The 13492-nt window shown below is 60.2% G+C and overlaps 1 protein-coding gene across 1 annotated transcript; it reads left to right on the top strand.

Moving 5' to 3' along the window:
* Positions 1 to 11005: 11005 nt before the first annotated feature.
* Positions 11006 to 12725, top strand: LOC121498440 (lymphocyte antigen 6B-like). Its single transcript, XM_041768391.1, has 3 exons — positions 11006 to 11161; positions 11474 to 11578; positions 11978 to 12725. Exons 1-3 carry the CDS (start codon positions 11116 to 11118, stop codon positions 12220 to 12222), a joined length of 396 nt encoding a protein of 131 aa, XP_041624325.1. The 5' UTR covers positions 11006 to 11115; the 3' UTR covers positions 12223 to 12725.
* Positions 12726 to 13492: the final 767 nt, after the last annotated feature.

The raw sequence follows: 13492 nt of genomic DNA, 5'->3' as shown, positions 1-13492 counted from the left end.
GGTGTCGCCCCGCTGTCGGGCCCCCACGCCGCTAGCCCCACTGCCTGACCCCGGGCCAGTCCCGTTTGCCCCCTCGGGCCCTGCTTCCTGAGCCACATGGTACAGCCGGCACCTAGCACAGAGGGTCCGCGGGAGGATGCCTGGCGGCAGGCCTGGTGTGTGCCCAGTGCCGCCAGCACCCTCCCTGGCAGCGAGCACCCTCCGGGGGCCTTTGAGGCCCTGTCACCCCGACGCTAGGCCCTGGGGCTTCGGATGTGCACACCCCACCCCCCGCCTTGCCTCGCTGTCCAATCTCTTAGCCCCTGTGTCCTCTGCCCCCTGAGGAGCTGCTAACCTCGGGTCCCCGTCCAGCTCGGTGCCATCTCAAGGGCCATACTCTGTGCCTGCAGTGCATGGCCGGTAGTCGCCCCACCCCCACCCCTACCCCCACTTGTGCTCTGTCCACGTGGGCTCCTCCTGGCCCTGCGGGGCTCTGGGCTTATGACGGAAGCCCCCGCCGAGAGCCTGCACGAGCGGGTCAGGGTTGAGTTGACTAGAACAACAGCCACCCAGGAGCTCACGGAGCCGACGGGCCATGGAGACGACTCACCAAGCAGGGAGGATGGTGAAGTGTCTGGCTGGCCTCGGGGTGACCTCGAAGAAACCTCTAGAAGCAGGCTTGGGGCGCCCTCAGCCAGGCACAGCCACACACTCCCTTGAGAGAGGGCCTCTGCGTGCGGTGACCGCCCGCCCTGTCACAGCGGCCCCTCGGGCCTGACCCCGTGGCAGGAAGGAGCTTTGAACGGCGGAGAGCCTGCTGGGGGCTCCTAGCTGGCAGCAGCGAGCAGCCTGTCCCAGGCGGCCTGGCGCAGGGGACACCCCCGACTGGAAGGGGCTGAGGCACGGCTGGGTGGGGGCCGCTCCGCTCGGCGTCCCCGGCCCCCAAGAGAGCCGGCACTGGGCGCCCAGCCGGGCAGCGGGAGGAGGGGCGCCCCCAGGCTGCACCAGCCCTGCCCGCGCCCAGGGGCCCCTCGGCGGCATCTGTCCCCACGCGGAGGTCCCGGAGGAGGAAGAGACCTGGCGCCCTCGGCTCGCCGTCGCCCTGGAGGAGGGCTGCTGCCCGCGGCGTGGTCTTCCCCCGGCCCCGGGCAGGCCCAGGCGAGGGGGACGGGGAGCCACGGAGAAGAGCGGGGCTCCCCGACCCCACGGGCGCCCGGCCCTTCATCGCCCTCACCGCGCGAGGACGCCCAGCTCACGGGCCCCGGGGAGGACCCGGCAAGGTGGCACGGGCTGCGCGGGCACTGGCTGGACGGGGTGGCTTCTCCCGCCGCCCGACAGTCGCTGCTTTATCGGAGGCCCTGCTCCGTGGTGGCGCGCGGTGGCCGGCAGGCCTGGGATGGCCGCTCCCCGCGGGGAGTGTGCGTGTGTCGCTCTGTGCAGCGGGGCGAACGGCTCTGCCCCTCTTCCAGCGGCCCTGGCAGGGAGCGCTGAGCTCGGCCCGGCCTCGAGGCCCGTCCAGGGCAGAGGCGCCGCCCGATCAGGTGGGCCCGCCCCGCCTCCTGTGCCCTCCCTCACCCCACCCACCCCCACCGAAGGACCTTGGGGTGGGGGGAGCTGCTCGGCGGGGAATCGCCCTGCCATTAAAGGGGATCTAGGCCCCGAGCCACGCCTGGTTCCAGCGATCCTGCCGATCCGGGGACGGACGCCAAGTAGGACCGTCCTCCGAGGGTCCTGCCCTGCTGTGGCTTCTTCCGCTTCCCCGCGCACGCCCCCCTGCACTCCCAGGGCCGTGTGCCGTGTTCACTGCCCGGCCTGGGGGTCCCCCGAAGACGCCCGGGACGGGAATCCCCAGCCTCGCGGGGCTCGGTTTCCTCGGCTTCTCCTGCTCCTGCTGCACAGGACCCGTGGCTCCACCTTCACCTCGGCCATGGCCTTCCAAAGTCCCCGATCCGTGGGGTCCCAACGCAACCTCTCGCCCCGTCGGGTCCTACACCTCGCGTCCTCTCCCCCAGATATCGGGACCCACCCTCCCACCACCCCCGGGGGCTGCTGTGCCCGCTGCGCCCTTGCCCGTCATTCTACCCGTTTTCCAGGTTGAAGATGTCCTGCCCTTTGTGCCAGCCACGCCGGGCAATTCTTTTCTACGTGTGTGTGCGGATTTATAGTTTCTAGGAGGGGAAGGACTGAAACAGACTCATCGGCCTCATGACGTGGCCAGAACCTGAATACCTGGGCTAGAGGCAGGGCTGGGGGCTGGAGGATCCGTGTCACACGCCGTCCTGGTGCCCTGGGGGAGCAAGGGGCACACGGCATGCGCCGCAGCCTCCCGCCTGCATTGTGCCATCACGCCCTGTGTGTAGATGTTTTTGCACTTTCTTGCAGAAATATTTGCCCGCCTACTAGTAAGAGAGGTCCAGAGTGGCTGGCTGTCGCTTTTGCATGTAGTAGTTATTGGACCGCAAGGAGAGTGCCTGCCAAAATGTCACATGGCTATGCACAACTTTTATCCCACCAGTTAGCACCTACTTATGGGGCATTTTGCACTTGTCAAGGGCTGTTAGCCATGAGAAATCCAGTCCTTGCCCACTGGATACGGCACTGAGACTAATGTACAGAAACGGGTGCTAACATATTTATTTCACTATTTTTGCTAATATCAGAAATACACACAACATTGTTTGCTTTCAAGAAAATATTTGGCGGGCAGCCCCGGTGGCTCAGTGGTTTAGCGCCGCCTTCAGCCCAAGGCGAGAATCCGGAGTCCCAGGATCGAGTCCCACTTCAGGCTCCCTGCATGGAGCCTGCTTCTTCCTCTGCCTGTGTCTCTGCCTCTGTGTGTGTGTGTGTGTGTATGTGTGTGTGTGTCTCATGAATAATATAAAATCTTTAAAAAAGGAGAGATTTGGCAATTTTTGGTGTGTCCATTCTTTGCAGCGCCAGCCAGTAAGAAACCAAAGAAGAAAATGAAGTTCCGTATGTGTGTTTGTAACAATGATGTTCTCTTCGTATTAACCAGTCAGGTCACAATTACACTGGTGTGCACACGGTTTCACACCTTCTTGCAAATACCTTCCTCCACTCCACACACTCATATACCACATGTTCACAGGTATATTATACTGTATTTGAAGCAGAATGTTAATAGTGAAGAGAACAATCTAAAACCTCTAGAGGGACACCTGGGTGGCTCAGCGGTTGAGCATCTGCCTTCGGCTCAGGTCATGACCCTGGGGTTCTGGGATCAAGTCCCCCATCAGGGTCACTGCATGGAGCCTGCTTTTACCTCTGCCTGTGTCTCTGCCTGTCTGTCTCTATCTCTGTCTCTCATGAATAAATAAATAAAATATTTTTAAAATATAAATAAATAAATAAATAAATAAATAAATAAATAAATACTTCTAGAAATCATAGACAAGGGTGCCTGGTGGCTCAGTGGTCTCAGCCTCTGACTCTTGACTTTGGCTCAGGTCATGATTCCAGGTTCCTGGGATGGAGTCCCCCATTGGGCTCCCTGCAGGGAATCTGCTTCTCCCTCTGCCTGTGTCTCTGCCTCTGTGTGTGTGTGTGTGTGTGTCTCTCATGAATAAATAAATAAAATCTTAAAAAAAAAAAGTCTGCTTCTCCCTCTGCCCACCCCACCCCCTTCTTGTGCTCTCTCTCTCTCTCTCTCTCTCTCTCAAATAAATAATCTTAAAAAATAGAAATCATAGACAAATGTCAGCTGCATCTGTGACGACGACAGCATTAGATGTCGGACGTGAGAGCAACGCGTTCACGATGCACAGGGGAAGGACCACCGGGTGGGGACGAGCCACGAGGAGCCATGAGCTCCTCAGAACGTCGCTGGAGGAATTACTCCGATTTTGCTTCAAGAAGAGGAACTTGACCCCTGCGGGCTTGCGAGTTCCAGCCCCGCGTTGGGTGTAGAGCTTACTTGTAAGGAAGGGAAGGAAAAGGAACGCGAGCTGAGCTGTGCTGCAGGATCCAGGCCTGGGGCAGCGGCTGCAGGATGTGGACGCACTAACCCTCCCGACCGCGGGGCCCGGAAGCGATGACTCCTCGCTGTGATGCGGCTCCGGTGTAGGCCAAGGACGCTGTGTTGGGCCTCGGCCTTCTGTCCACAGCCCCCCACCCCCGGGCTCCTGGGCGGTGCCAGGCGACCTCGGGCAACCCCGGGAGCTCCCTGCCGGCCCGCCGAGGGCACCCCTCCGGGAAGCCCGGGAGGCCTGAGCTTTAGTTCCTGCTCTGTGAGCCTGGACAGGTGGTTTAACTCCTGTCTTCCAGATGTTTCCTTAATCTGCTAAACAATACTGAAGGCATCATAACCCCAGTAGCTATGAGAGCACTTTAATATACCAGCCACTAGCGGCTTCAAGCACTCCTGTGGTACCCGTTCCAGTTTATAGCCACGACGGGAATCTGTCATTCTTCCCACCGTGTCCATCAGCAAACCGGAGCCCAAACATGAAGATCTTTGCCTGAGGATACAAGGCTACTGGGTGGGACAGTGGGGATTGGAAGCCTCGTCCCTGTAACGGGGCCGGGTCCGCCTCCACAAAGCCAGGCAGCGGGAGGCGTCCCTGCCAGCAGGGGGCAGGGGGCATGAAGCCGAGCTGCTCCGGGGACGCGGACCCCAGCTGGGCGGCCCGAAGCACTCCAGGTCCCCCTGGAACCGGCTCCAGCATTCAGTGGGGTCTGCGAGGCCCGGGGTCCTGCATTCCCTCCATGCCTCAGCAGTTAAATAGGAATCATGCAGCCCCCTCGCCCCCAGCAGACTGGGCTAGCACAGCTTCCCAGAGAGGGACGCCACCGGGTACCCACGACGTGGGGAGAACTGCGCTCAGGCCCTACACGCGCCCCCGGGGTGGCCAGGCCCTGTCCGGGCGGAGCTGCACTCAGGCCCTCCCACCTTCTGGTGTCCCCGTGGCTTCTCACCCAGGTGGAGCCTCCAAAGGTCCAGGGTCTGGTGCTCAGGCATGCAAACTTTACGGCCCTCCTTCTCCTAACTGCTATCAGGTGAGATTTGCCTTTCCCTTATCTAAACAAAATCCTTATCTGTTTCCGCTCAGAGGCTCTATATCCTTATGAAGATAAGGGAGGAGAACCTCTGTCCCTCCTTCCAGGTGAGATCTGGGAGAGCCGCCAGCACAGAAGGCCAGGGCTGCCTGGAAGGCTCGGCATTTACAGGAAGCCAGCCAGTACGCCCCGGAAGGCTCAAGGCTCCGGGAGGGTGTGCACAATCCCTTGTGGCAGATGCGACGAGGGGAGCCACTGGCCTGGTCTCTGCTGGGGTGATGTGCCTACGGTCACCTGGGCACCACCAAAGACCACCAGCAGGAGTAAGGCTGGTTCCTTAAGAGGCAAGAGGGAATGGCACTCTTAAGTCAGCGGTCCGTCTGCGCAGCAGTGAGCCCAATCACAGGAAGCCCTGGGGTTCCAGAGTGGCCCACACCGGGTACAGGTCTCCCCAGGACGGCAGGATGACCCACAGTCTTCCAGGAAAGGACCCATATCTGGGGGAAGACAGAAAGGGCTTGTTCCCACTGAGCCAGGCATCAGGCATGACAGGAGAGGTTCCATAGGAGCCTCTGGGGACCTCACCCCTGCCGGACACCACTCTGTCTACTTTGGGTTAGGATCCAGGGCAGCAAAGACGCTGAAAGTCCCAAAGTGTGTCCCTCTCACCCCACACCAGGCCCTGACAGGAGAGCCTCCCCTCGCCAGACACTTAGCTTCTCACTGACCGGTCAGGAGATGCACAGACACGCCTGCTGTGCCAGAAGTGGCTTTGAGCGGGTCGCAGAGTCCGACTCATCCGTCTTCAGAAGCACCACCTGTCTCCAGTTTAGGGGGGGGCATCCTGGGCTCAGAGTGACGCCACTCGCCTGACACAGGCAGCCATGGAGGGACCTGCGGTTCGAGGAGGGAGCCCAGGCTCACATCCTTGGCCACCAGAGAAAGCAAGGGTCCACTGTGCCACACCTGGCCTGACCTCCACAGGGCCGGGCCCGCAAGGCTGAGGGGGCAGCTGGCTGGGCAAGGAGGCAGCAGATGCGGAGGGCAGAGCTGGGTGCCCTCCGTGAACGCAGACCCCACCCTCGCAGAGGAGCTCGGCTGTGGGAGCGCCCCCTTGGCTGACCCCAGAGGACAGAGGAGGACTGAGCGAGCGCCCAGGCGACCTCCTTGCCCTGCGGCCGCACACAGCACCCGCCCCACTCCTCCCCTGTCCCCTGGTCTTCATCTGAACCCCTCAATCATGCTTCTGGAGTCCAGCATCCCCAGGGCGACTTCTCCAGCAGGTAAAGGAGGCATGAGGTCCATGCTCTGAGTTACCTTTTGGGGTCCAATGTTTTCATTTGAATGAAATGTTTTCATTTCAATTTTTTAATGACAAAGAGTTGTAATAATAATGTAAATATAATAATACATATAATAATGTATTATTATATTATGTCATGCAATATATCACGCAAATGTAATAAATCCAACCTGCAGTAGTGTTGCAGTCATAAAACAAGCGGTGTGGGGGTGGGGGTGGCTCAGTCAGTGGAGCATCTACCTTTGGCTCAGGTCATGATCCTGGGGCCCTGGGATCCAGTCCCACCCTGGGCTCCCTGCTCAGTGGGGAGTCGACTTCTCCCTCCGCCTCTGCCGCTGCCCCTGCTCATGCTCTCCCTCTTGCTCTCTCTCTGTCACATAAATAAAATCTTTAAAAATAATAATAATAAGCAAAAGTCCCTGAGCCTTGGTTTAAAAAAAATTAATTAAATTCATTGTTACCTTTTCTTTATGGAGACAAGAGCCAATGATGGGACAATGCCTTGGACCCACAAGATCAGCAGCACCAGGCCCAAGGAGCCTCAGCTGCTCGGTTGAGTTTCCTGCTGTCTCTGTCTGAGGCCTCTTGCACACGCTATTCTCCAAAGGACGTCACCACTGATGGTGTTTTAGAAGCTGCACAAACAGCAGCTCATCTCAGCACTGAATATGCACTTACTGAGCACCTACCATTCACCAAGTATTCCTGTAGGTTTGGGTTCAGAGCAGATTCCGAAGCAGACCTTTTCTGCATGGAGTTTACGTGCTGGTCGGAGCCAGCACACTGATGACCGGGCAAGGGATGCATCCAGGGTGTGTGCGCCGAGGGCCGGGTGGCGCCCGGGAGCACGGGGCGCGCTAGCTCAGCTGAGGATGTCACGAGCCTCTCCCAGATCAAGTCACCATCTTCTCACTCAATTTCCAAGTTTTGATTTTTTTTTCCTTAACAAGGAAGCAGGAGATGGAAATACATTTTTACAAAGACACGTGAAGCCACAGACAGAGGAGCCACCCAGGAATTCAGTGACAGATGATGGAGGGCCCGGAAACCAAGCCAAGGGGCACTTGGAGCAGGGGGGGGTCTCCAAGAAGGAGGGAGGGACGGGGGCGCTCAGTGGGGGTAGGAAGGAAGCGCGGCGGGGACTGAAACTTGAAATGGACCCCTGGGAAGTCACAGGCGAACATGAACCAAGTCAACCAAGTCGTGTTGGTGGCATGATGGGCTGCAAACTCTTCCCGAGCAGCTTCAAGAGGAGAAGACTAGCGACAGTAGAGAAGATTCGCTGGCATTTTGCTCTAAAAGGAAGTAGACAAACGGGCGGGTGGAGGGAGGGCTGGACGGGATATGAAAGCTCAGGGAGAGAAGGGCGTCACCCAGCACGTTGATCCGCCAGTGGGGGCAATGCTCTACCAAGGGGGCAGCTGCGGTGCAGGAGAGAGAGGAGAGATTCCAGAAGCGTCCTCGGGCAGACGAGAGGGGCCGGGTGCTGGTGGGGAGTGGGAAGCTGGCCACGGGGCCCACCTGGAGCAACGGGGCGGGGGGGGGGGGGGCATAGTCAGTGACCTTTGTGCCACGGCCTTTGTGAGGGAGCAAGAACTTCGCTTCTCAGAGCTGGCAAGGGCCCTGCCTGCCTGACCAGCCCTGGCGGGCACCCCACCCGCCCTCCCTCGGGGCCTCAAGGACAGGGAAACGGGGAAGAGGGGAGCTTCAGGGACTCTCTCGGCTTCTGGGACTTCTACGGGAGCCATCTGGCTAGAGGGCAGTGGGAGGAGCTGGGCGCCCCCCCAGAGCCCGCCGGATGGTGCTTTGCTTCCGGCTGACACGGTGAGGCAGTGGCGCAGGAGTCACCCGCTGCTGTCCGTACAGGCGTGTGACAGGCTCCTCGCGGGCAGCCGTCGCCCCGAAGCTCCTACACGTGCACTGCGTTCCCACCTGATCGCTCTTCCCCAGGAGCCTCGGCCCCCACCACCCAGGTCCTGACCTCACTGATGGTCTCCCCTCCGCTGGGATCCAGCAACCCCGTCCCGAGACCTCATCTGGGAACCTGCCATCTGCCGATCTTTTTCTCCCAAACCCCAAACCCCACTTGCCCTCAGGAAGCCCCGTCATCTCTCTAGGCCCCCCTCCCCGTGCCACCCACACAGCCACGTTCAGCCTTCGGGCCCCCTGGGTTTTGTGTTGTTTTATTGTTTTCTCCCCACCGGATCCTGACTGACCTTCCTGACCCGACCCCACCCACACCTCACCTTGGGGGGGGGGGGTGAATGAGCCAGCCATTGTCCCAAAGTTCAATCCTTTATCACCATTAGGTTTTATATCTTGAGGAAGTCACTGGCCTCATCTACATCTACACCCTCGGGTACAGAAGAATGGGGTAATTAAGCCTTAATTAGGTGTCATTTTATATAACACACCTGGAAAGGTTCCAGAATGGAGTGGAAGCTGACGGTAAGGCCCAGCCCAGCAACACTTCCTGCTGGGACAGGAGCTCCGAAGCCGGGCTGGGGGGCAGAGGCAGCGAGGGCTCATCCTCCGCGGCCAACACGGAGCCACGCGCCCCACTTCCACCGCCCGCGAGGCCAGCCGTGAGGACGGGGAGCCAGGCCTGTCGCTGTCCCCAGAGGCAACACGGCACGCAGGGCCAGGAAGGAGAGGGGAGCAGAGGCGGCCGCGGAGGTCCGAGCGCCGCTCCAGGACAAACCCGCGCAGACCGCGGCCTTTCACTGCACACGGTTAACCCGCGTGGGCTGCTTTCAAAGGAAATTCAGTGCGGCTGCGTCACGGTGCTGCTCAAGCGCCGCTGGCGCGGGCTTCGGGGCTCTCAAGAAACAATGTGCAGGCGCCCTTGGGGCGCTCGGACAAAGCCACACGCCACTCTCGTCTGGAGCCAGCCTGGAGCTGGCTTGGGTGCCCCGTCTCCGTCCAGTGTCCCCGGCACTTCTGACTAGTGGAGCGGGGTCACCTGGCCACCCACTGCAGCAGGGGGGCTGGGAAGTGTAGTTTTCTAAAGTCCACGGGACAAGGCGCCCCACAGCGTGGAGAGCTATCAAGCTATGAACAGGGACCGGCCACACCCGTTGGGATGGCTGCCCTTAAATAAAATGACAAGTGCTGGGATCCCTGGGTGGCGCAGCGGTTTGGCGCCTGCCTTTGGCCCAGGGCGCGATCCTGGAGACTCGGGATCGAATCCCATGTCGGGCTCCTGGTGCATGGAGCCTGCTTCTCCCTCTGCCTGTGTCTCTGCGCCTCTCTCTCACTGTGTGCCTATCATAAATAAATAAAAATAAAATTAAAAAAAAAAAAAAAGGAAGGAAACGTTGACACCTGCCTGCCTCAACATGAATGAACCTGAAAAAATAAATGAAAATAAGCCATCCACCAAAAAACAAATCCTCCAGGAGTCCACTCCGTGAAGCACCAGCTGTCGTCCCGTTCACAGAGGCGGACAGAAAGTGGACGAGGGGAGCCAGGGGCTGGGGGTGGGGGGCAAGGAGTTCGTGCTTGAGGGAGACAGAGGGACAGTGCCCAAGACGGGAGGGTCCGGAGGTGTGCCAGGGCAAAGGGCGCTCGGCAGCGTGAATGGGCTTAGTGCCCCGAGACCACATACTTCAAAATGCTTAAAATGGTCAATTTTATGTTATGTGTATTTTAACACGATTTTTTAAAAGATTTTATTTATTAATTTGACAGAGAAAGAGAGCAAGCAAGCACCAGCAGGGGGAGCTGTGGACACAGGGAGGAGCAGGCTCCCACCCGCCAGGAGCCCCAGCCGGCCTCGATCCCAGGACCCTGGGGTCCTATGACCCGAGTCCCAGGCAGACACTTCGTGGGCGGAGCCACCCAGGCGCCCTGTATATTTTAGCATGATTTTTTTTTTAAGATACAAGGAGGATATTCAGAGGTGAGGCCTCCATAAACACAAGTTATGGCCTTATACGCAGGTGTCCTTGAACAAAGCCCTCTGGCCTGCAGCCCCCACGGTGGCCCCTCCACTTTTTCCTCTCATGGCTCTTAAGCCAAAAAACCCAGCCAATCTACCCCAATCGCCTCTCCTGGGGTCCCTCTGCTCTGCTGCTCTCACCTCCAGTCTGCCCCCCTGCGGGAGGGGGGGGCCAGGGTCACTCTCAATCCCCTTTGGCTCGTCCCTCCCCGCGCAGCGCAGCCGCCTGCCACTCTGCGGCTTCCCCTTGCTGCTTCCTCCATTTGCCCACGGGCCCGAAGCCCCACGTCCCTGAGCTCCGGGTGGTGAGGCCTCGGCCCCCGGTCCCCTTGGCAGCCGCCTTCGGGTTTACAGAGCCGGCGAGCTCCGCGCCCGGCCCCGTGGGCGCCTCTGCTCCTCGAGCTCCGGGGTGTCTGCCTAAGGGGCCCTGGTCTCCGAAGCCACGGAAGAGCGGGGTGCAACCTCTCTGAGCGCCCGTACCAAGCCTGCTCTACGGCAGGTGCGTCTCGTGGACACACGCGCGACTGTCGGGGTAAGATCAACACGGAGACTTCGCGCCTCCGCGTTCCGAGAGGCGCTCGGGGCTGCTGCCTCCTCTCAACCACCTTTGCCCCAAAGAACCCAGAAGGACCTAGTGAGTCCAGGCCCCCTTGCCTCTGCCCTTGGTGGGAGACTTGAGGGGCCCGCCGGGTGCTGCCTACATGACTTGCTGAGCCTCCTCGGGTGTGGGTGTGGCAGGCAGGGGGAGCTGGGAGGTGTGTCCAGGACAGAGGTGACTGACTGGTCGGAGGAGGGGGAGCCCACTGAGGAGAGTGCCAGCTACATAAGGGCCAGCCCAGCCCAGCCCGGAGCTCTCTGGGAGGTGCCAGGTGCCAGGATGAAGGCTGCTGCTCTGCTGGTGGTACTGCTGTGCTCAGGTGGAGGTGAGACCCGGGGGGGCCGGGGGGCACACCTCTTCCCGGCCTCGTCTCTCCCACCTCCTGCCGTGTGTCTTCTGCTTCACTTTCTGACCCCTTCCTTGGCCCACCCGATTTCCTCCTCCAGGGGCCTCTCCTGACCTCCCTGGCCCTCCCTCACCTGCCCCTCCTCCCTGGAGCACCTTGATTCTGCACCCAAGTGTCTCCTGGCTCCCGGGCCCCGAACGGCAGATTGGGACCTGCCTCCCTTCCTGCCACGGCCTGGCCCTGGGGCTTCGGCACACTCGGGGGCTGACGCGGACCTCTTACCCTTCCCAGCCTGGGCCATAAGATGCCACAACTGCACGAACTCTAACGGGAACACCTGCTCAGGACCCGTAGACTGCCCCCGCAACGCCAACGCCTGCGCTTCATATTTGCTGAGTGAGTCCAGGCTCTGTCTTCCTAGAAGTTAAGAGGGTACGGTGGGACTCGAAGACCTCGGCAGGGGTGGGGGCGAAGGACAGGGCGGGCTACTACCACAGCCCAAGAGGTGTGACAAGTCTCACTCTACACAAAAAGCCTGAAGTTAGAAAAAGTCCCCAGGGGGATTTCCTGTGAATCCAAGTGTGGCTTCACAGTGTGAGCCAGACCCTGGCCGCAAGGGCTCCAGCCAGGGGCGCTGCAGCCAGCACGGTTCCCTGGGCACTGCTGGGGTAGGTGCCAAGGCGGAGAGGTCCATGGGCTCTCAGGACTCTAAGATAAGTGCATTCTGGGGTCAGGAGGAAAGTTCCAGTCACAGTCAGTGACCCACAGCCTCTGGATGTTTCTTCCATGTGACAGATGTCAAACTGCCAGACAAGACGTTGGACACGGCAATCAAGACCTGTATGCAATCGTGCGAGAGCCTCAACCCCATGCCATCCCGTGCTTCATCCGGAGCTTTAGTCAGCGATCTACATGCCTCCATCTACTGTTGCAGCACCAACCTGTGTAACCGAGCTGGGGGCCCAGGGCCAGGGGCCACCACCGTGGGCCTGATGCTTGTGGCCAGTGTCCTTGTCACCCTCCTAGGGGCCTCCCTGTGACCCAGAGGTGCGGGACATGATTGAGGCAGCACAACCCAGGACACCCAGACCCCTAAGCCCCTGTCCCCATCAGGCTGTCTGTGAGCTCATAAATTGAGGACAGAGTACAGAGGAGGTGGAGGGCCTGGTGGGGTGGTTACAGAGGACCACGCCCATTCGCCCCAGATCTTCAAGGCCAACAGAGGCACCCCACCCCAGCACACCGACGCAGAGAACCTCCTGGAGTCTTTGGCTTTTTCTGGGTGTCCTGCCCGGGGCCTTCAGCCATCAGTGCCAGGCCTACCACAGTCCTCGGGGAGCTGCTCCCCCAGCTGTGCAGAGACTTTCCGTCGCCCTGGGTGGAGTGTGAACCCAAGGCCTGACTTCCAGCCCAGAGCCACTGGCCAGGCTGGGGCTCCACCCGCAGCGTCCCCTTCCTGCGGCACCGCTTGTCCCTGTCCGACCCCCTGCCCGTGCCCCCCACTTCCCCAGGAGTAGCTCTGGAATAAAGTTCATGCATGTCAGTCCTGCCTCAGCATCTGCTTCAAGGGAACCAAACATGAAACCCAGCTGCGGGCCCTGCCACGACCTCGGAGCACAGGAGGAGAAGTGTCTTCTGTGCTGGGGTTCCAAGGTCTCTGGGCGCGTAACTCCTTCCGCCTTATGAAACCGTTAAACAAAACCAAAAAGTGTGTAATTTGTGTGGCACCAAGGCAGGTGGACAGGAAGTGCTTGGGAGGCTCAGCCAGGAGTGACATGGGTGCCCTCTGGAGACCATGAGGTCACGGTCCAGGGAGCCTGGATTTGGGCCAGCCAGAGCCCAGTGGCCTGGTAGCCGCCTCCTCCTCCTCCTCCTCCTCCTCCTTCTGAGCCAGTGGGGGTGAAGTCCCAGGGCTTTGGCTGCAGTTCCTTGGCGGCCAGTGGGAGCACCTGCAATCCCAGGCACATTGCGTCCCCAGGCCCCAGAGTCGGGCCGGCAGAGAGGGTGGCTGTGGAGGCAGGAGGGTATCCTTCACGGCCCCCTGCACAGCAAGGAGAGCTGGGGCTCTTCCCAGGGACCTTACTAACCGTGAGGGGAGAAGTCACTCGGCCAGGGGATGGGGAAGGGGAGGTCTCGCCTCCTTTTCTCCTTTGGTCCTGAAACAGCCTCTGCAAATCAGCCACCGCTGTTACTGTCCTGTGTGCTGAAGGGACCCGGGGAGAGTCTGAGTGCTGGTCTGCTCAGGCTCTGTGACAAAGCACCGCCGACCAGGCAGCTTGCACACGGATTTATGGTCTCCTGGTTCTGGAG

The sequence above is a fragment of the Vulpes lagopus genome, chromosome 9, assembly GCF_018345385.1.
Source record: "Vulpes lagopus strain Blue_001 chromosome 9, ASM1834538v1, whole genome shotgun sequence".
Taxonomy (NCBI): Eukaryota; Metazoa; Chordata; class Mammalia; order Carnivora; family Canidae; genus Vulpes; species Vulpes lagopus.
This window is presented reverse-complemented; position numbering and strand designations above follow the sequence as displayed.

What these genes read in the sequence shown, in the direction of transcription:
- LOC121498440 (XM_041768391.1), top strand. Translation starts at nt 11,116, where the DNA reads ATGAAGGCTGCTGCTCTGCTGGTGGTACTGCTGTGCTCAGGTGGAG. An exon ending in ACTGCTGTGCTCAGGTGGAG is followed by an intron (nt 11,162 to 11,473) that starts GTGAGACCCGGG and finishes TACCCTTCCCAG; the next exon opens with CCTGGGCCATAAGATGCCAC. An exon ending in CTGCGCTTCATATTTGCTGA is followed by an intron (nt 11,579 to 11,977) that starts GTGAGTCCAGGC and finishes TCCATGTGACAG; the next exon opens with ATGTCAAACTGCCAGACAAG.